The sequence below is a fragment of the Gossypium raimondii genome, chromosome 11 (genome assembly GCF_025698545.1).
Source record: "Gossypium raimondii isolate GPD5lz chromosome 11, ASM2569854v1, whole genome shotgun sequence".
NCBI lineage: Eukaryota > Viridiplantae > Streptophyta > Magnoliopsida > Malvales > Malvaceae > Gossypium > Gossypium raimondii.
In genome coordinates, this window is record NC_068575.1 from 23430271 (window position 1) to 23454506 (window position 24236).

Below are 24236 nucleotides of genomic sequence, written 5' to 3' on the forward strand. Positions count from 1 at the left end.
CCGAATTTCCCCTTGAAAGTAAAAAAAATAGGCTTTTTTTTAGTTTTCCTATTAAGACTAGGAAAATAGTTAGAAGGCCTATATGTATGGCTTGGCCAGCCACCCTTATACACATTACATTACACTTGAATAATACATTGAAATCAGATTTGTTTGATGAGTGAAAATTCTCTTTGAGTTCTCCAAGAATTTTCTCTTGAGTTTTCTTTAGAAGGAGTTTTAACAATCTTTTTTATTGTGGGAGCCATCTTCAGCTTTCTTCTTGCCATTTTTCTTCATTGGATGGGAGATTAGAGCCGTTTGAAGGGAGTTGTGAAATCTTTCTCGATTTCAAGGCTTCTTAGGACTTTATCTTTATTTTTCTTGTTGTTCAATCTTTTAATTTTCTGCTTGTGTCAATTTCAATATCTAACTTGTTTAAACTCTCTTTTTGCGTTTCCAGCCCCTTCAACCTTCAAGAATCTGTTCAGCACCACCCTTGGACAACAAGAAACGTTTTGATTTCACAAAACCCCTCTTTCTTGCCGTCCAAACCCTAGATCTAATTGATTTCGTGATCTACTGAGTTTAAATTTAATTTGTTGATTTTTGGGTTCTTCTTTTCAGATTCGGCTGTTTGGGGCCTCTATTGAATTCAATTTCGTGTTCTTGGCTTCCAAGATTAGCTATCTATAAGTGTTTTTAATTCTTGGCTGATCTTTTATTGTTTTGGTTATTTTCGTTTCAGATCTAATTGATTCTAAATTAGTTTTGCTGTTTCGTTTCAGATCCAAGCGTTTAGAGTTTTTGTAAGAGTTTCACGTGACTTGACAACTCGATATTGGTCCGCGCGCAACCCTCTATCAATAAGAATGCAGTGGCAAAATGAGAAAATGATTATGTATAAAATGTGCAAAATAAAACAAGTAATCGGAACAAGAATGCCATGGCAAAATCACTTCGAAAAAGGGTTAAAGAACTACAATGTTGATTAGAACGACTAAGATTACTAATGAATCTACCTTCACTACCTATTAATGCCACAGCAAAGTCGTGAATATTCTACTGCTCGATAGGTTTCTACAATAGTAAGAGCAAGACCTTGGGTTATCTCCCCTATGGCACTATATGTCTATAGGATTTGAGTCCGGCTACCACTAATATTTCCTACCTTCTTTCGTACGAGGCAAAGCTCTATGTCTAGAGGTTGCTACGAATAAGTGATTAATCATTCACTCATATCGTCCAACTCCTATCTAGTTAACCTAACCCTATCAGAATTAAGTTATCCTTGTTAACCTGTCGCACATTCGCCAATGTACAGCCTGCATATAACATGAAATACCATTGAATAAAATAGTAAAACAAACCAAACTCAAACTTTAAACATTACTAGAAATAAAGGTTTCATCAAAGTAGTCCCGAGCCTAAAAGATTTAGCTCATGGTTGGGCAAATCAAGTTTGAGTTTAATACAATAACCAAAATCATCAATAACAAATAAGCTTCTAAAAAAACATGATAAGAAACAAATGAGGAAATCTGATATGACAACTTTTGCCTATCCAACTCTTAGGACAGGCAGCACAATGTCTTGCAGTTACCAAAGATTATTGCAGTTGTTTTCTCCTTCTTCTGTCGCCCCTTGTTCTTGGCCCCTACTTAATATTTTTTGTTTCATCCAAGGCTGCTATCCCAGTTTGTTTTTGGCTACTCAAGGTTGCTCTGTTTCATCTAAAGGCTACCCCTAATTAGGGTTCCCTGCTTGGCTTTTATAAGTTTCACCTTCTAGGGTAGGTCCATCAATCCACAATCCTTCCTCTATTTGCCAGGTAGATATATTTGGTACATGTACATGTAGGGCCAAGAGTGGTATACATTGAGTGTTGACTGGGCGTCTTCCCAGCATTGCCACGACATTTGTGTTGGCAAACTGTCCATACTTTGCCATGACAAACCGTTAAACTTTACTCTACACTCTACACTTGCCAAACAAATATCCAAACAAATCCCTCCCACGAGCGGTTAAAAGCAACATGTAATCACAATTAAGCATAATCCAAACTCTTCAATGTGATGCTTTAAAAGTGTGAATGCAATATCCTAAAATGCAAGTAACAACACTTAAGTACAAGCAATTAACTAAGTCTAAAAGGATGAAATATAACTCTTTTCAAGAGTTATTACTATATAAAATGAATATACTACACTTAGGGCACTAGATCCAACATATATGATGCTTGTTGTATGTGTTATATTCATTTTAAACTCCTTTGTTAGTACATTTCCTTGTTGTTTTCTTAATATGTAAGCAAAACTTGTTAAGCCATGTGAAAGGAATACCCTTTTAGGTAAGGGAAGTATAGTGACTTCCAATTGAATTTACTAAGCATTTTATGCTTACGCACTGTTGTTTTTGCATGTAGGTTCTTTCTTTCACATCCTTAAAGCTAGACTAGACTCAGAATCATCACACTAACAACAAGACCATCAAGAGATGAACTTAGTACATTTGTGACTTGTGCCATGTATCTTGGGAGGCAAGATGTATCAATGTGCTAGTTTCATTTGATACTTAGCATTTTAAGCTACTTATTATTGAGTTGTTATGTTGGAGGCTCTAATGGTTATGTGTAACCATATTTTGTTGAAATTCTAGTTAAGTATGCATTCATAGTGACATTGCTTTACTTGGGCAATATTTTGAATGATATTAAACTTCCTTTGTATGAGTCTTTGAAGTATGGTTGAACATGTTTTTAGATGTTTTACTTGTATTTGTGTAAACTTAAAGTAAGTCTTTTATGCATGCCACATTTGGAGGTGATTTTGGGACAATTTGGAGTTTTTTTTAAGTTGCACAAAAAGTGACATTGAGACTTTACTTTTATCAGGTCGCAACTTCACCCAACTAGTAAGTGATGTCGTGACGTCACATGGCCTGACTTTCAACCTCGCGCATTCATTCTAGCTTTCGAATATTCATTCTTAACCCCCTATCACTCCTAATCACCCCTACTATGATTTAAGTAGTTTTAAAATGTTTCTAAAGCTTTACAATGATTTTAAATGATATTTTATGATTTATAGGAACTCTTTAAGAATCAAATTTATCAAAGAGTTTCGAGATTTTGTTTTGTACATTTTCTTGTAGCATCTCCTATTCATACTATCCATTGGGATGGATAAGGGGTGTTACGTCGATGGTGGCCTATTGAATAGAGTTATAAGTAATTATTACATCCAACCAAACATAATATTGTTACTTATTTATTCCATTCCCACCACATAACTATTATATTACTATTAGATTCCATTTAATCGAACCAAACATTTCGCAAGTGAATCTAATGATATAGTTCTAAAACATTAATGTAGATACTTTTGTTTTAAGGAGATGAGATTATTTTGGTTTGCTCACCACTATATCAAATATTTGTTGGTATCTCCATGTAATTTGTATAACTTTTAAAGGATTAATATAACATTCAAGATTTGAACTTAACACTTTTCTTAATTTGGTAACTGAACTTTTCAAATTTTCTAAAAAGACCAAACATTAACATTGTTATTTTTTTTAGGGCATAAAAATAACTAATGTATGATCGACATGTGGCAAATGACATGAAATTTAATGGCAAGAACAATTACATTTATTTGGAGTTTCATCTTATTCATGCTTATATTTTAGTTTTCATTGGTGTGAACATCACTTTACTATTAATGACAAGAATGATTCAAGAAGGATCACATGCTTAAAGCATGACTTGAATTTCACAAAACTCTCGATTTCACAATAATATTGTCAATATGAAAGGAAATCCATGTTCAAAACTTATGTTTTGTGCTATACTTGAAAAATGAATATCAAAGAAGAAAACAAAGAGTTTTAAAAACCTGAAAAATCCATATTTTGGAGAGATTTTATTATCATTTAAGAACTAAAGAACATTATTTTTGAAATTTTATATTTTAAAAATTATAATTCTTATATTTCTAAGGATTTGAGTAAAAATCAAATAGGTAAAAATTATAAAAATTGAAAATTAAAAAGGTTTTTTTATAATTACAAAATTAGATGAAAGAAACATTTTTTTAATTGGATTGGTGGTCGAATGGGTCAATCCATTGGTTCGTCATTTCCACTGATATGATCGGTCCAATTAAAACAATTATTAAAATTAAAAAAACCTCGATTCAACTAATTTTTAATCGATTCGTACTAATTCCTGATTTAATCTATTTAAAATCACTCTTTGAACCGATACCTTAATCGTATCTCAACACCAAATGAAAGTATCAAAATTTTTAAATAAAAAAAATACAAACACTGAATGTTACTATTTGTGATTAAATTTTATATTTCAACCAATTAAAAACCAAGCCAAACAAATAAGATTTAGCTAAAGGCTTGAAGGGAACCATTAATCTCCCAAAAAGCCAAGCTTTAGCATTTTTTATTGCCAAACTTAAGCTTTAGCTATCACCAAAAACCGACAAAAATAAAATATTTAGTAAGCCAAGCCGTGAGCACTGAGCACCCTGCAGTCTTCGTAGCAGCCCCTGTTTGTTTAAGTGTGTCGTAGCCAAAAACCCAAAAGCCAGACACCGAATAAAACCCTAAAAGAACTCCATTTTCACTGTAAAAATGAGCATTAAAGCCATGGATTTTTCTCTCAGAATCAACCCATCCATTTGCTTTACTCAAAACCCACCAAAACCTTCCTCCAAGCTTAGGTTTCTCACTGTTAGATGCTCTCTCCCTCTCACCTCTGACGATGCCGCCACTGGTGAACACTTTTTTTTCTTTAAGAAAAACTTTTCCTTGTATTTATTCATTTACGTTTCATCTTTTTAGTCTTTAAAATAATGCGGAAAATCTTTTGTTCCGGGTGGCTTTTAGGGTTGGCGGAGAGGCCATGGAAGGTTGCGGATGCTAGGCTGGTTCTTGAAGATGGTTCTATTTGGAAGGCTAAATCTTTTGGTGCCTCTGGAACCCAAGTTGGTGAAGTGGTTTTCAACACTTCTTTAACAGGGTAAGATTATTAGTAATTTGAATTTTAGTTTCTCTTAGTATTTAAACTAAATTAATGAAGTTTTCACTGTATGTTGATGTGTAATGTGGGGGTATTGAATGGTGAAATGCCGAAATAAGGTGAGTTTGGGTTAATCTAAAGTTCTGGTAACATTTTGAAATTGAAATCTTATTCGATAAGATTATGTAGAGTTTGCAGAATAATGGAATAATTGAAGCCACAGATTCTAATTCATTGTTAGTTTTAATTGTACTTGTTGTCAAAAGATATTATTAGTGCATATTGTAGGCTTTCTTATCTGTTATGTCTTTGTTTCATTGCCTCATTGTAGAGAAAAATATATGGCCTTTGGGGATAGAAGTTTATTATCTGTATGTGAATTCTGATTCATGGCCAAAATAAATTGTTTTGCAGGTATCAGGAAATTCTAACAGATCCTAGTTATGCTGGTCAGTTTGTCCTGATGACCAATCCACATATTGGCAATACCGGAGTAAATTTTGGTTTGTGAACTTTAAATTTCTAGTCATTGCAATTCTGACTTGTTGAAAACCATATGTGATCTGATGTTGATGCCTAACCCATCAGATGATGAAGAATCGAGGCAGTGCTTTCTTGCCGGTCTGGTGATCAGAAGTCTAAGTATAACGTAAATTTTTCTCCTTTTAATATTTTTGGTATGCAATTTACGGATTTGGAGCAAAATGTTCTCTTATTTAGTTATCGAGTATTCTTTAAATGCTTTGCAGTACTTCGAATTGGAGATGTGCGGAAACCCTTGGTGATTATTTAGCAGAAAGAAATATAATGGGAATTTGTAAGTTGTATATACGGCACTGAACTGAATAACTAGTTTGTGGATTGCTTAACCTTAGAAGACATGCTAATGACAAATTAGTTTGTTCTTTGGGCATAGTTTCTAACCTCCTTACCTTGATGCTTTCCTGTAATGTGCCAGACGATGTTGACACGCGCGCAATAACCCGCAGATTGAGGCAAGATGGAAGTCTTATTGGGGTTTTGAGCACTGAACAATCTAGAAGTGATGAGGAACTTTTGGAAATGTCACGTTCCTGGGACATTGTGGGTAAGAATAGCTGTATCCTATCTGAAAGATATAAGCATTTTCAAATGAGGTCAGCCGTGTCCCTATATATCCCTATTCTTCTTTTTATTTTGCAGGAATTGATTTAATAAGTGGCATTACTTGTAATGCCCCTTATGAGTGGGTTGATAAAACAAAATCAGATTGGGACTTCAACTCCAATGGAAGAGATCAGGAAACTTACAGAGTGAGAAATATTTTTGAAAGTTTATGTCAGTGCATTTAGATCCTTGCCTTGTGGCTGCTCATACACTTCTTTATGTTCTTTCAAATTGAAGGTCGTTGCCTATGATTTTGGGATCAAGCATAATATACTTCGGCGCTTAGCATCTTATGGCTGTAAAATCACTGTTGTCCCGTCCACTTGGCCAGCTGCTGAAACCCTTAAAGTGAAGCCAGATGGAGTTCTTTTCAGCAACGGTCCTGGAGATCCATCTGCAGTTCCTTATGCTGTAGAAACAGTAAAGGAAATACTGGGAAAAGTTCCTGTTTTTGGAATTTGCATGGGCCATCAGTTACTTGGGCAGGCTTTGGGTGGTAAAACCTTTAAGATGAAGTTTGGTCACCATGGAGGAAATCATCCCGTTTGCAACCTTCGCAATGGTCGTGTTGAGATTAGTGCTCAGGTGTGTTCAATCTAGCCAAATGTTTCCATTGAATAATTAGTCCAAAGATGCACACAAGTATTAAAATTGAAGTTTTGATATATTTGCTGATTATTACTATCCTTTTCATATATTTATTGTCAAGGTTTTAGATTGTAGTGTCTTTCGGGTTGTCATCACCTTAGATTTTATGATATGGCAGAACCACAACTATGCAGTTGATCCAGCATCACTCCCGGAGGGAGTAGAAGTGACTCATGTTAATCTTAATGATGGAAGCTGTGCTGGTTTAGCTTATCCTGCTTTAAATGTTATGTCTCTTCAATACCATCCCGAAGCATCCCCAGGGCCTCATGATTCAGATTGTGGTAAGAATTTCTTTCCTACATCTCTTGATTTTTGTCTTTTTACTTAACAAAGATTACAAATATGTATGTTTCTTAAAAAGGATTTCTCTTGCTTAAGACTAGTCGTTTCTTGCTACAGCTTTTAGAGAATTCATAGAGCTTATGAAATCAACAAAACAAGCTGCTTGAAGGAATCTGTAGTGTCCCATTGTTAGAAGGATGGCAACATCTTAGAATGGGCTTCTTCTGAGATATTGTTTGGTCGGTATTTGCTTTGTTTTAAAAATGTCAAAATTTATTACTTTTTTAACTTGTTAAAAATTTATTTAAAAATATGTGACACACTAGATATAAGTGTGGATCCAAATGAATCAATAAATGCATGACAATCTTTCAATAGCTGATAGAAATTCGCTACTTTCTTTCATAATCTCAGTAGTTTAGTAACAGTCGACTTGTCTATGAGTTGGGCTGAATTGAGTTTGGTGTGTCTACTTAGGTCTAGTCTTGCCTGAATATTTTGTGGCCAAGCTTAACCCGAATTATTAAAAGATGCCTGACTCACTTTTGACTTTGAAAACATCCTTGCTAGTACCTATAAACCGAACATGTTTTGCTATAAAATTTTAATTTTAGTTTTAGTTTCAGTTTGAGTTTCAGTTTCATATAAGTTTTATGTATGTAACAGTAAGCTTTATGATGTTTTTAGCCCTTGCCTTTTCTAGTTTAAGTTATAGCATATACTGGGAATCGACCAGTTCTGAAATAAGAAAAAAATTTGTTGCCTGGATTAAAAAAATCAATTGAACCGATGGTTGAATCGTATTTTATTTGAGATTTGAATCAAATGAACCAGAAATAAATAATCTGACGGATTTTACTAACGTTGGTCTGCCTACTCGTAACACAATTACTAAAATCGGGAATCTTTCTATTAGTAATTACAACTCATTTAAAACAAAGTATTTATTATGCCAGCAGCCCCACCTTACCGCGTATACCACCTACTCGTAAGCCCTTTTTGTTTTGGTGAAATATTCGTAAGCCTTTTGTGCGTGAGTGTTACATGTCTAAATTTCAACAGCTTCCCGCAATCTACGTGGATATGGTCTAAAAAAGATTTCATAGATAAAATTTACTTCTTTAAAAATAGTAATTGAAATAATTGAAAGTAAACAAGATATATTTTACATATAAGTTTATATATTAAAAATTTTTATATGCAAAATCATAGTTATTTTTTTAAGGAAAAAAAAGGATAATGAGAATTTACTTAAATAATAGTGATAATTTAATTTAGAGTTAAATTTGAGCGGGAAAATAAGCCAAATAGGCTGTGTCGAAACCATTTTTTGAGAAGGGGGTTGACTTTTATTTTGAAAACAAAAATAGGAGTCGCCACCAATCCTTTTTATTAGGTGTGATCAGATCACCTCACAATTTAATCGTTTTGATAAATAGTTTGATTTATTAAAATATTATTTTTCGGTCTACAAAAATTTAAAAAACGGGTTTCAGAGTTGGTTACGCACGAGGAATGATTAGCACCCTCGGTACGCCCAAAATTGGTACCTAGTTGATTACTTAATGTCTTAATGTCAAAAATTAAAAACTCGAAAAGAATTTAAAATACGATCCCTTGTTAAAATATTAAAAATTTTCAAGAAATGAGTATATTTCACGTTAATCAAGAAAGAGAATTACGTCCCGTAAATTAAGACACAATTTTTTAAACCCCGATACGAGAATAAATGCAAAATTTCTTAAATAAATCAAAATGTATGTTAAAGACCCTTCTATCTTGAGATAACAAAATGTCACGTTCAGTAAGTTAGGATACAACATCTCGAACCCTCGAGAATAAACTTTTCTTTTATTTTTTAAGACATTTTAATTTTAAAAGGATATTCAGTCATTTAGGTTCAACGCGAGAAAAATCGAAACCCAGTAAGTTAGGACACGACTTTTCGAATTTCCAAATACAGAATATTACCTTTATTTTTTAAAAAATTTATGTATCGGGTAAAGATTAATATAACACGAATTGATAGTAAAAGTGTAAAAATAAATTACGGTGTTAATATACATAATGAAATAATAATAAATGTGTTTATATGAATGACAATATAAAGAATAAAATAAAATAAACAAGCTAAAAATAACAAAACAAATAATAATGCTAACAAACTAAAAATTAAAGTTAAAAGACTTAATATTAGAGAAAATAAATAAGTATTGTGTAGAAAAATTAAGAATAACATTAGCAATAACGATGATAATATTAATAATAATATAATAATAAAAATCTAAAGTTTTTTTAAATTATATAGGACATAAATGAATAAATGATAAAATAAATGTATATAAGAAACAAGTTTAGATAAATAAATGTAAAAGAAATGTGATAGAAATAACGCAAAATTGATTGATTTAGTAATATGATAATAATAAGTAAATAAATAAATAAATAAGAAAATGATAGTAGTAATAACAATATTAAACTAATTAATTTAATAATACAATGATACTAATAAGTTAGTAAAAGAAAAAAGAAAATATAATGATAGTAACAATAATGTTAAATTAATTAATTTAGTAATAAAATAGCAAAAAGAGCAAAAACAAAAAAAGGGGGCCAAATCGAACTTTTAAACAAAAAATTGGGGAAAATCTGAAATAAAAATAAGGTAAGGGACCACATTGAAAAGCGCAAATAACATAGAGGGACCAAAAGGAAAAATATCCCCGTCCTCAAAACACAGCGCTTTACACGGGGCCGAATTGAAATAAAAGAAAAATCATAGAGCAAAATTGAAAATAAAAATAAACTGTATTAAAAAGATGGAAAATGCGGAAGGACTAAAAGGGTAAATAGACCCTTAGTAAAAAAACACGCGAATCCTGGGGTCTATGGGTCGGATCTCGGGCTAAAAGCCAAAACAACGCCGTTTTGGGGCTATGGAAGCCAGCCCTAAAACGACGTCATTTAATGCGTCTATAAAAGCTCAATTTAAAAAAAAAAAACATTCAGCCGTCACTTTTAAAAAAAATCTAATTAACTCTCTCAGTCTTTCTCAGCCTCCAGAGTTCCGGCCGTAGCTCCGACCATTCGTCCCCGCACCGGCCGTCGGTTGCCAACGACGGCGCACCGTATACGGCAGCCAAAAACTAAAAATTTTCTCTTTTTTTTGGTGATCGAAAACCGGTGAGCCTTCTTTCGTTTTTTTATATATTATATATGTATATGAATAAAAAATTAGATTTGAAAAAAGGGAAAATAAAAATAAAACCACCTTTTAGTTTCTGATTTGGTTTCTCTTTTTGTATTTCTTTGCTAGTATTTTATAAACTTCTTTCTCTATTTTTTTATTTCAAAAATCTCTCCCCCTTTTACAATCGGTTTTCTTAGGCTTGTATAGCCGATTTTACAACATGATTTTTTCTATTTTTCTACTGTTCTTTGCGTGTTGCTTCTTCTTTGCAGGTGGTGGCAGAGCAGTTGACGGTGGCAGACCTCGGGGTGCAGGCGTGCGGCGCAGGAGCACTAGGGTTTCTATTTTCCTCTGAAAACAGTTAGGTTGTGGGCTTAGGATTTTTTTTATTATTTGGGGCCATGTGGGCCCGCTGTGATTTCGACTGTAATAGGGTTGCTCTTTTTTTTTTTTTTTTTGTCTTGTTTTATATTGGCCCCTCTTTTTTTGTTTTGGTTTTCTAGCAGGCCGGGTAAATTTGGACTTCTACAGACTGTTTATTTTTTTAATTAGGTCTTTAAGCCGTTTTTAAATTTAATTAGAAAATAGGTCTTTTTTGACCGGAGACGTATAGGATAAAACTATTAGCATTTAATCATCGAATTAAAATAATTAATTATATTAAAATAGTCGGAAAATATAATTTAAAGGGAAAGCTCGCTTAGCGGGACACGTTTTTCCACTCTCTTCAAAAACGGCCTAAAGGCCTAATTAAAAAAATAAACAGCCTATTTGAGCGGGTAGTTTGTAAGTTTTAGAAAGACATTAGTACATATTTATTCTCTAGAGAAATAGATTAATTTAAAATATATTTATTATAAAATTTAAAATAATTAATTATTAATAGATTATAGTATATTAATGAAAACATTTATGTAATAAATTTATTAAAAATTAATAGAAAAATTAAAATGTGACCATTAAAATGTGACCATTAAAATGAGAAAGTTGAGATCAAATCTTATCTTTTCTATTATGTTTATCTATTATTATAAATTTATCAAAATACAAAAAAAGAAGAAGATATATATAGATACCCTCTTACTTTGAAGATGAAAGAGATTTTTGGTAATTTTTTTCAATTTCTTGAATTGAAACATGGTTGATGAGTAATGCCCATTCAATTAGCCTCTTGATATAACGATATATAATTTAACTTTTTTAATTTTAAAATTTTATTAATATTTCTTTTCATACTTTCATCAATTGAGTGGGAATTACCTAACTCATGATAGCAAACTACACAGTTAAAGGACATTTCATACAATACTTGGAATCCAAGTCTTCAGTATACGTGGAACGAACCCAGGCCTTCTAGTGGTGGAAAAAGAAACCGATATTTTCATCAAACTATTTAAAACAAACCCATGCCTTCTTCCCCAACAAATCCATAATTTCAAATCCTTATACTCCTCTTTCCTAAAGATTTCCGACACCACCAAACCCAATTTTATCTCCTATTCACTTAATACAACCCATTTTCTTACAACAGAAGTGTATGTACAACAATTCAGCAAAGATTCCTTTGAAGCTAATCATTATGCATCCACTTCGAATGCTCTCCCATGACACCCGAGCTGATATAATTAGCATTCTAAGGCATGCATTGACAGAAACCACGTTCACCACCATTAAATACAAATATTCCAATGGACCCGACGATGAATTCAGATAATGATTCACAATAAGAATTCAAAACCAAGTATAAAATATAATTCCCATCGAATTTTAAAATTTCTCGTACAATAGCTATTGACATTAATGTTTGCGGGGAGCCTTGAATTTGAAGAAAAATAGAATAAAGAAGCAACACAATCTCTCCAGCTACATTCTATTCAGCAACATGGTTGAAAGATGCATGGAAAGGATGGAAATAAGCACCCATTTGTCTGCCGACCACCAGCTCCAAAGACCCATCATCTCTATCACAGTGACACCAGCGGGCATCACAAATCACAGCAGAATGAAAGGCTAATATTACATCAAGATCAAAGTACAACCCTCCTTCAATAATCCATTTCCCACATCAACCAGACCTTTAGTTCACTTGACACAGGGCACGAAAAAGCCAACTAAACAGAAAATGTAACTCACCATTAAATGAATTGTAAATTTAGAAGCACTTCCTGTGGACAATGGATGGACCCGACTCATCATACTCACCCTTGGAAATCCACATCTGATGCGAAAGGTAAAGCAAGAATGTCAGTCTTGGACAAGCAACAACTTACAATAAAGGAAAGCATGAGCCAAATATGAGCAAAAATATTTCACCTGCTGGAAGGTGCTGAGTGATGCCAGGATAGATCCTCCAATCCAGACACTGTACTTTCTCTCTGGTGGTGCAACAACCTTGATCTTCATGCTGCTTGGAGCAAGAGCAGTGATCTCCTTGCTCATACGGTCTGCAATACCAGGGAACATAGTTGAACCACCACTGAGCACAATGTTACCATAGAGATCCTTCCTGATATCCACATCACACTTCATGATAGAGTTGTAGGTAGTTTCATGGATTCCAGCAGCTTCCATTCCAATGAGAGATGGCTGGAAGAGGACTTCTGGACAACGGAATCTCTCAGCTCCAATAGTAATTACTTGTCCATCAGGCAACTCATAGTTCTTCTCAACAGAAGAGCTGCTCTTGGCAGTCTCCAGTTCCTGCTCATAGTCCAGGGCAACATAGGCAAGCTTCTCCTTCATGTCACGGACAATTTCCCGTTCAGCAGTGGTGGTGAACATATAACCTCTCTCAGTAAGAATCTTCATCAGAGAATCAGTGAGATCACGACCAGCAAGGTCTAGACGGAGGATGGCATGAGGAAGGGCATACCCTTCATAGATTGGCACAGTGTGAGAAACACCATCACCAGAATCCAGCACAATACCTGTCCCAATGTCTCGGCTTCAATATGAATGATCTATAAAGTGAGAAATTCAAGGATATCTCTATTTTAACAAACCTGTTGTACGACCACTGGCATACAAAGAAAGAACTGCCTGGATGGCAACATACATGGCAGGTACATTGAAGGTCTCAAACATGATCTGAGTCATCTTTTCTCTGTTGGCCTTGGGGTTGAGAGGTGCTTCCGTGAGAAGAACAGGGTGCTCCTCAGGAGCAACACGGAGCTCATTGTAGAATGTATGATGCCAGATCTTTTCCATATCATCCCAGTTGCTGACGATCCCATGCTCAATGGGATATTTCAAAGTAAGAATACCTCTTTTGGATTGTGCTTCATCTCCTACATAGGCATCCTTCTGACCCATCCCAACCATGACACCAGTGTGTCGGGGTCGACCAACAATACTGGGAAAAACAGCCCTGGGAGCATCATCACCAGCAAAACCAGCCTGCATGATCAACAAAATCACTTAAACTGCAATAAAATAGCATAACAATCTTCATGATGAAATACACAATGATGGAGAATATAACTCAGGTTTACTGATGAACTAACCTTCACCATTCCAGTTCCATTGTCACAGACGAGGGGTTGAATATCCTCAGCATCGGCCATCTTTTACAATACTACAAATAGCAAAATCATTTGTCAATCGGGATTCTATGCCCCATCAAATAATCTAAACAAGTCAAATTAAAGTCTTCAACAAATAAAGTTCTATTTTCTCTGAATGAAAAAAGAAAAATAGAAAACTCAAGTCAGCATTACTTTAATCAGAAACAGAAAACTACGCAGTTGAACAACCAATGGCAGCAGTCAGTTCAAATCACAGACACATTAATTTCAGGAACATTTAATCGAGCTACACTATGGCTCGATGGACAACATAATGAATCAATTAGAAATAAAGATCAAGATCCATATAAAAATAATATTAAATTTACACAAAGACAGCATTAATCTTCAATGAGAACAAATTGGAAGAAGATCCATATCAAAATAAAGGCAAAACGAAAATCTCACAAGATCTTTAGAGAAATCTCAAATGAAATAAAGCATATCAAGCTAACTAGCAAAGATCCAGATACAAAGAGAAGCAAAATAAGCTAAATCTAACTCTCTAAGACTCTATAGAAACCTCTAGAATTCTAGATCTCAATTCCACCATCCGCAGAACACCAAAATCCACAGATCGGCGTGGTCAAAGTAAAATATAAAGGAAAGAAAAAAGCTTTACCTGAATAAGAAAAGAACGAAAGGAGGAGGTTCAGAGACGGAGAGACAGAGTTGAAGAAGAAGCAAGAACACAACGATGCTTTTATCCTTTTTCCCTCTGCTCGCAGCAGTGGAGGTGAAGACCGAAATAGAGAGTGATGGAAGCCAAAGGAAAGAGATACTTATCATAGTATCATAAATGAGAGAAGAAAATAAATTAATAAATAGTTTAAATTTCTTTTTTACTACGGCTAGGAAAAAGTATATAATGACTCTTAAATTCATATAATATACATTTTTTATTTTTAAGTAATTCATCAAGTTAGTAAAAATAGATAAAAATATCAATTATTATTGTATCGTTATGATTGCTTAATTTGTGTATATACAAGGGTTAAATTACTAACTAGAGCTGAGGAATTTTTTATTGTTGAAGTTAATTTTTCAATTTTATAATTTTTTTATATTAAGACTTAAATTTTTTAAGTTAACCTCTAAATTTGAAGATTGTTCACGGTCCTAATGCAATTAGGGACTAACTTAGATAAAAAATTAAATCTCAATGTAAAAAATTGTTAAATTTAAGCGGAAAAATGATTTAACTTTATATATAATATAAACATCATAATCATTTAACTATTAATTATATTATGGGTTGGAATGGAGTAATACAATTCGAACCCGTATCAAATAAGTATATGAGAAAAACTTTAATCACTTGTTTCATTTAAGTCAAGACATAATGATACACTATATTAAAAATATAATTTTTTTAGATGTATTGGTGAAAATATTGTTAATTTATATATAATGATTTTTTAAAATGTCTTTTAAAATATTAATGGGCAAAATTATATTATTGTTTTTATAATGAATTAATTAACCTTCAAAATATTTTAAAAGCATGTTGAACGAAAAAATTTAAAACACTTGTAAAAATCATATAATATTAAAAATTAAATTAAAAAGGAGAATTGGAAAATTTTGAAATGCAAATGAAATTGGGAGGAAATTAATATATGCTGTTTTCTTAATTGATTAATACATGCTGTTGGGTATCTAAATAAAGGGAAATGGGGGAAGGAATCATTGCAACCACCATAGTAATTGGAAAAGATAGGGTGAGCTGGCTGACACCTAACCTTTTCTTTCTAACTTTTGCTTTTAATGTCCCGTAGGTCTTACCCCATGACCCATGTTCTTCGCCTTGGGATTTTGATCTACTCTCAACTGTTGGAGTAGACCTCATGTTATTATTGTTGTCAGTAATTGTTGTGCTATAATATTTGCTCTCCGTTGTTTTAGGGTCGGGATTTATTTTATTTATAAATTTATATGATTTTAATTTTGTATTATCATAAAAAATTATTTAATCTTTTGTGTGAAAATTAATCCAAATAATTAACCATGGTAACAATTCTATTAAAAGTTAAATTATGAATTTAAATCATATTAATCTATACTATCATATATAAAAGAAAGTCATGGCTAAATTTTAGTTCTAATCCTTTTACATTTTGAAATTGTATAAAATTGTTAAATTTAAATTTTAATATTTATATTTTGTTCAGATTTGATATTTAATTTATATACTTTAGTTTTAACATAATTTGGTAGTTCAATTTTTATGATGTTATTAGCTAATTTAGATTTTTTATTTCGATTAAAATGTTGATGTGAATTTTTAAGAATTGTTAACAATGTTAAAATTCTTTATTAAATTCAAGTTCATTATAATATCTTTATTTTTATTACATGAATATCAACTATCAAGTGAGTTTTTTCTTTTCTAAATGTCACACTAGAAAATTTAACATAAAAACTTTAAGGATATTAACAAATGAACCTAAATTTATAAATTGAAAAGTAGATTGTAATAGGCCTATTTTGCCTCAACCCAATTAAAATACAAAAACTAATAAATAACCCCAAACCCAAAACAAAACAGTCCAATACCCAATAACAAACCCTAGCCCAACAACAAAATAAAACAAAGAAACCCTAAAAAAATCAGCAGCCGCCGCCGCACGTCTCGGAACTAGCCTCCACATGCGCCGCCTTCTTCACCTGCAAAAGGACTAGGAGAGTCCAACAATAACACAAACAGTGTAAAAAATAGAAAAAAATAGGAAATTTTGGGGCTATATAAAGACCCGAATAAATGTATATTAAAGAAAACACACGAATGAATCAAAAAAGTCAAAAAATCAATTCAAGTATAGATCTTTCTCAAAGGTAGCTTTTTCGGCATTTATTTATCTACTTATTTTATTTTTATTGATTTATTTTTATTTTTTTTACTTCTTTCGGAAGAAACAAAAACAAAGGGTAAAAATCATACCTTTTTTTTTGCGAGAAAGGTGCCGATTCCGATGAAAATCGGTGCTTTCCAAGTCCGGGAGTTGAAAAGGCTCGAAGAAATAAATTTTTAATTTTTCACCATCATGATGCGGCTATTGTCGTAAACAACCGTGCATACCATGGTGATAACTAGCAATCCCTGACCGAGAATCGGGAGGAGGGGAGAATGTGAGAGCTTTTTGGGTTTTTTTTAGAAAGAAAGGAGAAAATGAGGAAAATTTTTCTTTTTTTTTTTATTTTTATAGATAAGCAAAACGGCGTCGTTTTGCTTTGGGTGCTTAGGAGCCAAAACGACGCCGTTTCAAGCTTGCCCGTATGTGACCCAACCCGGCCAAAGGGGATTCGCGTGTTTCTTGTTAATGGGCTATTTACGCCTTAAATCCTTCCCCATTTTCAATCTATTTCAATTCTATCCTTTTCGCACCTTTTCTTTTATTTTTAAATTGGGTTTCAAAGTGTTTTCGCCATGCAATTTAGTCCTTGGCGCCAATCCTCTGGGAAGTGACGTGTCCAAGAATTGGGCTTATTTCTCATTTAGCCCCATTTCTTCTCGCGTGTTTCATTTTAATCCATTTTCAATCTTTTAGTATTAATTTTATTTACAAATTTTACCTTTAATGTCATTCGATTTTAATGTAGTCCTCTGATTAATTTGTTTCTTTATTTATCTGTTAATCTATTTTTTTCATTTTTGTTTTTATTTTTATTGTTATTTTATTATTCTTATATCCGTTATTTATTCTTAAATTTAAGTTTTAATACTTTTTCTATTAATTTATTTGTTTTATTTCTTTGCTTTTATAATTCATAAATTTATTTTTTTGCATACATTATTTGTCCTATTACGTACTATTACTTTATGTTTTCTGTATATTATCATTTAATTTCCTAATGTATTATTATATATATTTTATGTTAATTTAGTATAACTTATATACATTTTATGTATTTATTCTATAATATAGTCTTAAAGTTTTTTATGCTTCCAACTTTAAAGGTATACGACAATATTTTCATAAATTCGTTTCATATATTTATACAGTTTACATTAAATTATTTTTATTATATATATCCTTATTACTTTAAGTACCTAGTTTTATTTTATTTGTTCCAACTTTTATATATTATTATGTATTATTATTTAGATTGATTTCATTTCAAACGTGTTTCATATTTGAATTGATATATGTATTCTTTGTTGTATTTTGATTTCTTCCTTCATAATATTTGCATAATGTGTTATATGAAATTATTGCCTTTATGTAAATTGTATTGCTCATTTATATTTATTGATTCTTAATCACTCATTGGCATATGTTTTTTTAGCTTATAAACTGTCATTTCATATTAAATATCGTTGTCCTGTCGCGTTTTATTTGTAAAAAAAGAATTATATTTTATTAAGGCATTAAAATCGTTTTATCCGCAAGTTTTCAAAATATTCGGCGTTCAAGATTCTCGAGGAGATTGTGCCCTAACTTACTTGGCTTCAATTCTCCATTGGATTTAAATAGCCGAGTATTTTTTTCAATAAAATCGTAATTATTTCAAGATTAAAACTCACTCTCGGGAATTCAAAGGGTGGGGCCCTAACTCACAGGATACGACATTTTGTTATCTCGAGACGAGTTTTTTTTAAAAGAAAAGTCGTGTGTTGCCATTGGAACTTTAAGGGATCGTACCCTAACTTACGGGGTTTCGATTTCTTCGTTGGAGCAAGACAACCAAAATTTTCTTAGTTTTCAAATTAATAGATCTCAATAAAGATTTTAAAATGAGAGTCGTTTTTTAATCTTTTTCATTCGACCTTAAGATACTAAATAATTAATTTGGTACCAATATTGGGCGATATGAGGGTGCTAATCCTTCCTCGTACGTAACTGACTCCCGAACCCATTTTTCTAAAACTCATAGACCAAAACCGTTTTTAGGTGATCCAATCACAGCTCAATAAAAGATTGGTGGCGACTCCTAATTTTCATTTTTAAGTCGAAACTAAAATTTTTGTTTTCAAAAAAATGGTTTCGACAGCTTGGCGACTCCAGTGGGGACTAGTTAGAGAGTCAAGCCGTAAATTAATTAATTTTTTTTCTTATGGTCGAAAATTAAAATTTATTTTAAAATTCGTATTTTCTCATTTGCATTCAATCTCATTTCCATTATAATATGCTTGCTTGGTTTAAGTCTGTGAATTTGCATTTTGCATTACATAAGTTGGGCAAAATTTACCCCTTTAAGTGGGAGTGGGAAGCTAGTTCTTCGTGAGGTTTTCACCTCCGTGCAGAATAGTGGACCGCTTTCGGAATACATCTGTACCTATGTCTTCGTGAGATTTTCATCTCCGTGCAGCCATAGGGAAATGTATTCCCCTGAACTGAACTCGGTCCATATGAGCCTATAATGGGTGAGGATCGAGGAATCTGCTGGTTCGGGTACCTTTGCTCTAGAAGCTAAAACCTCATATAGTGAACCTTAGGAGCTTGCCATAGGTAGAACTATACTAAACCCTAGTAGATTCCTGAATAGGTACTTTATTATTGCCTGTTTGTGTTGAATTTTTTTATACATGATACTAACTTTTGTGTGTTTTGCTTTGATTGCATGGCATTTTGACTGCATAGCATTTCATCATAAAAGGCATCGGTTCATATTTGGTACTAGATAGAGAGCTTATCATGGAAAATGAATTTCTTGATAAAGTGGAGGACAATGCGGCTGTCCAAACCTGGTCTGAGGCAACACAGCGGGGAAAAGGTGATAGTTTAGCTGAAGGATATGTATCAGAGTTGTGGGACTTCACTCGTATTAGTGTAACCCAGAATAGTCTGCAGGAATCAAAGGAAATCTGGGATCAGTGGAATGATGAGGTCAAACAACTTTTTGACTCTAGTTATGGAGATCTGCCTTATCTACTTGACATAAAGGTGGATAAACACTTGTTTCGTGCCCTCGCCCAGTTTTGGAATCCTGCTTATAGCTGTTTCACTTTTGGGGGAGGTGATCTAGGACCTACAGTAAAGGAGTACATGGCTTTACTTCGTTGCTTGAAGATTCAAGCAGATAGAGTTTACTCGAGAGTTGTCAATGTCCCAAACTTTCTGAAGAAATTAGTAAATATCACCGGAATGAGCGAGCAATGGGTTGCAACGCGGATCAAGCAGAAGGGGATAGCAAATGTATTCCTTGGAAGAATTTGAGGAATCTCATTCTAGCACACCCAGATGTGAAGAAGAAAGTTGATGTCTTCGCCTTGAGCGTCTACAGCTTAGTTGTATTTCCCAAAGCCTTGGGACATGTTGATGAAGCAGTCACCGATCTTTTTGACCGACTTGATAAGAAAGTTACACCAGTCCCGACGATTTTGGCAGAAACCTTCAGATCACTGAACGAATGCAGGAGAACCGGTGAGGGTAGATTCATCGGATGTGAACAACTCCTTTTAGCATGGTTCCACAGTCACTTTTAGAAAGTTGATAAGGTTTCTTATCGGGTTTTCTCCGAAAATTATTCACCCCTGAAGAAGATAGTGGCCATACCGAGGTGGGATGATATCTCGGAAGAAAAATGGATCGAAATTCTTCAGAATCTTCGAGATGAGGATATCGAATGAAGAGCTCCTTGGATGCTGCCAGATGAGATCTTATATAGATGTGGTAATTTTAATTGGGTCCCCCTACTTGGGATTTGGGGAGCTGTTGGCTATGCACCGTTGCTAGTGTTAAGACAGTATAGGTTAAGGCAGTTCGTACCTGCAACTCAAGGACTAGCTCAGTGTGAATTTTCATATAAAGGTGATGGTTACAATAAGAAGATTCGGGAGATGTCCAATGCCTAGAATCAGACTCGACGGATGAAGAGATTGGCAGTAGGTCCGATAACGACCCCATAATATATCGAGTGGTGGGGTAGAAGGATTAATGATAACATCTCTAGGCCAAGTTAGGGAGACAGTCAGCCGGTAACAAAACATCCGCAAGTTGTCCCATCCAAGTTAGAAATTATAAAGCAAGATTTTAAAAGAAAGAATGCAGAGTTAGAAAAGAAGATAGAACAAATGGAAGAAGAGAAAATGAATTTGAGACTAGCCATGGATGTTCAGAAGCTAGAAACTGAGAAATTAAGAAAATGGAAGAATTAAGGCTGAGGGAGATTTAGATAATTTGAAAATAGACTATAAGAGGTTGCGTTGTTCGATGAAAGCTGCCAGATTGGGAAAAACTTTAGAGCAATGGTGTCAAGAAATTCAAAAGGAAAAGATCAAGGCCGATAGATGGGAAAAGAAGTTTCAGGAGGCCCAGATGCGAAATGAGACCCTAGAGAAGAGCTTGTCAGAAAGTCGAAATGAAAAGGGTGAGCTAAAAGCTAAAGTGGCTGAACTCGAGAAAACTCTTTATCAGTATCAAAACCATAATTCTATGATGGAGCTAAGAGCGAGCTTAGACAAGATTGAGCAAATGAAAAGAAGAGTGGAAGAATTAGAAGTGGCATTACAAAGATGTGAAATGCGGATTGAATTCCTTGAAGCTAGTGAAGAGCGACAAAAAGAACAGCTCATTTGTTGTCAAAACCAAGTCAGAAACAGAGATTACATTATGGGAGAGGCTGTAACTCAAATTCGAGAGGTAGCGGATTACTTACAGACTTTGGCAGTACAAGCTAATATGATGAGTATAAAGTACGAGCTGGAATCAGACCAGGGGCAAGAGTTAGCTTCGCTGCTTAGGAAAATTAAGGCCTTAAGTGTTAGGGCTAAGCCATATATGTAATTTGTTTTATGTAAAGAATTTTTGTTTTCTGATAAAGTTTTCTAAATAGAATTGAATTTAAATTGACGTCATTTTGCATTCACTTCATGCATTTGCATTACATTACATTACATTATATGCATTAAAAGTCCACCAAAAGGTCCTAATTAGTTAAAACCGTTTCAGTTTATCTGGCAACCGGTAAAAAACCTACCAACCAAACATCGTTACAGTACCCGAGCTAAGACAAAAGACATGGACCAAAGATTAGAAAAACTCGAACAATTGCAAAAGAATATGCAAGACCAGCTACAAGCACAAATGCAAGAGCAGTTGGATAAGATCCAACAAGAAATGATGGACAAAATAATAGAATCTCAAAAAAGCATGATGACCGAGTTGACCCAATTATTGACTGGGGAAAAAGATAAAGGGAAAGGCCTTATGACCAACCCCAGTGAGGATAAGGATGAGCCACTATATCCTCCAGGTTTTACTCCGCCTAATGTACAGGTCCAAGCTGAGATGTACCTGCAGAGACCATCCGTAACAATTAGGCCTCAGGCTGGTGCTTCGATGCCAGTGAACTTTTAAACTGGGTCAGGTTCAAATCCAGGAAATAACCCAGCTAATCCAGTGATCCCTGATTTTGATGAGGTGGCAGAAAAGGAAAAAGCTAAGGCGAAACTGCAGAAACAACTAGAGGACCGGTGTAGATGGCTGGAGGAAAAATTCAAAGCGATGGAAAGTGTTGATAGTCATCAGGGAATTGACGCTAAGGATCTGAGCTTGGTTCCAGATTTAGTTCTTCCGTACAAGTTCAAAATGTTAGAATTTGAAAAATACAACAGGACCAGTTGTCCTGAAGCTCACATTACAACGGACCCAATTAGTTCGTGGAGGGACCTAGCATAAGCGTTCATGAAGTAGTATAGTCATGTCACAGATATGACTCCTGATAGAATTACGTTACAAAACATGGAGAAGAAGCCTAGTGAGAGTTTAAGGTAATATGCACAAAGATGGAGGGAGGTTGCCATCCAAGTTCAGCCACCGCTTCTAGAAAAGGAAACCACGATGCTCTTTATTAACACATTAAAAGCCCCATTCATCACACACATGTTACGGAGTGCCACAAAGAGTTTTGTAGATATAGTCATGAGTGGCGAGATGATTGAGAATGCCATAAGATGTGGAAAGATAGATGCCGGAGAAAGTAATAAAAGGTCAGCCTCAAGAAAAAAAACGAGGTGAACAACACGAGTACATACATCAAAGGTTTCTCAAAGTCGATTACGGTAAATCAACTAGGAAAAGGGGTTGCCAATCAGCAGGGCTCATCAAGGCAAGAATCGGGTACAAGACAATACAATGAGAGGCCCCAGTTCACGCCGATTCCAATGTCGTATAAGGAGTTATATCAAAGGTTGTTCGATGCGCACGTCGTTTCCCCTTACTATTTAAAGCCCTTTCAGCCTCCGTACCCTAAATGGTATGATGTAAATGCACAGTACGATTATCATGCAAGAATTACGGGGCATTCCACAGAAAATTGCACCGCTTTTAAAAAGCTGGTTGAAAGGTTTATCAGCATGGGTATTGTCAAATTTGATGATTCATCTAGTACAGAGAATTCGCTACCCAGTCATGATGTTAATGGGATAAACATGATGAGTGAGGCTATGGGGAGAAGAATCAAGGCGGACGTTGCAAAAATAAAAACTCCTCTGAGAAGGGTCTGGAAGGAGATGGCCAAAAGGGGGTTAATTGTTTCGGATTTAGGGGAAAGATGTGAAGAGACGATGAATTACTGTGAGTTCCACCACAAAGAAGGGCACGAAATTCAGGAGTGCAAAAAGTTTAAAGCCCTAGTTCAAGGCATGATGGATGACAAGAAAGTGGAATTCTATGAAGAAATCCAAGAAGAGGGAAGTATATGTGCGTCCGAGTCTACAATGAAGGCTTCAAAGGTGTATCATCCTGTGGTTATCATTTCAAAACCAAAAAAATAATGACGCTGGGGTACTAGTAGCACCGAAAATCACAATTCGAAAACCCGCAGCCTTTTCTTACAAGGACAGCAAGAAGGTCTTCTGGAACTATGAGTGCAATGTAACCATCCCAGGAAGGGACACTTCAGTCAGTACTTCAAAAGAAGATTAAGGTACACGTAGTGGGAGATGTTACGACGTAGTAACTTCCCAGGTAAAGCCCATAAAAGTACAGAAGATGACAGAACAAAAGAAAGAGAAAGCAGTCAAGCCCATCAATGAGCCAGTAGAGGGGGAAGAAGCTAAAGAATTCCTTAAATTCTTAAAGCACAGTGAATATAGTGTAGTAGAACAGTTGCATAAACAACCAACTCGCATATCTGTGCTAGCTTTGCTATTGAGTTCGGAAGTACATTGAAGCGCGTTAATGAAAGTGTTGAATGAAACCTACGTGGCCAATATATCTCTGTCAACAAATTAGATCAGTTGGTTAGCAATAAATATAAGTGCCGATAACTTCATCTTTTTCAATGACGATGAAATACCACCTAGAAGTATGGGGCCTACTAAAGCTTTGCACATTACTACCCGATGCAAAGGGTACACCTTACCTGGGGTTCTGACTGATAATGGATCAGCATTAAATGTACTACCATTGTCCACACTCAACAAGTTTCCAGTGGATAGCTCGCA

The 24236-nt window shown here is 34.2% G+C and overlaps 2 protein-coding genes and 1 long non-coding RNA gene across 3 annotated transcripts; 2 read left to right on the forward strand and 1 right to left on the reverse strand.

Annotated features, from left to right (window-relative positions):
• Positions 1–4504: 4504 nt before the first annotated feature.
• On the forward strand, positions 4505–7470 carry LOC105788106 (carbamoyl-phosphate synthase small chain, chloroplastic). The gene is made up of 10 exons (XM_012614835.2): positions 4505–4768; positions 4882–5014; positions 5429–5517; positions 5603–5663; positions 5764–5831; positions 5973–6101; positions 6197–6306; positions 6398–6745; positions 6927–7092; positions 7211–7470. Exons 1-10 carry the CDS (start codon positions 4627–4629, stop codon positions 7258–7260), a joined length of 1296 nt encoding a protein of 431 aa, XP_012470289.1. The 5' UTR covers positions 4505–4626; the 3' UTR covers positions 7261–7470.
• A 2140-nt stretch (positions 7471–9610) lies between these two features.
• On the forward strand, positions 9611–10917 carry LOC105789813 (uncharacterized). Its single transcript, XR_001132320.2, has 2 exons — positions 9611–10276; positions 10556–10917. It is a non-coding gene; the product is annotated as an uncharacterized LOC105789813 (long non-coding RNA).
• A 1096-nt stretch (positions 10918–12013) lies between these two features.
• LOC105788107 (actin-7) lies at positions 12014–14640 on the reverse strand. The gene is made up of 6 exons (XM_012614840.2): positions 14469–14640; positions 13787–13857; positions 13286–13679; positions 12597–13210; positions 12417–12501; positions 12014–12244 (listed from the first exon to the last, which is right to left on the reverse strand). The coding sequence occupies exons 2-5, from the start codon at positions 13844–13846 to the stop codon at positions 12436–12438; spliced, it is 1134 nt and encodes a 377-aa protein (XP_012470294.1). The 5' UTR covers positions 13847–13857; positions 14469–14640; the 3' UTR covers positions 12014–12244; positions 12417–12435.
• Positions 14641–24236: the final 9596 nt, after the last annotated feature.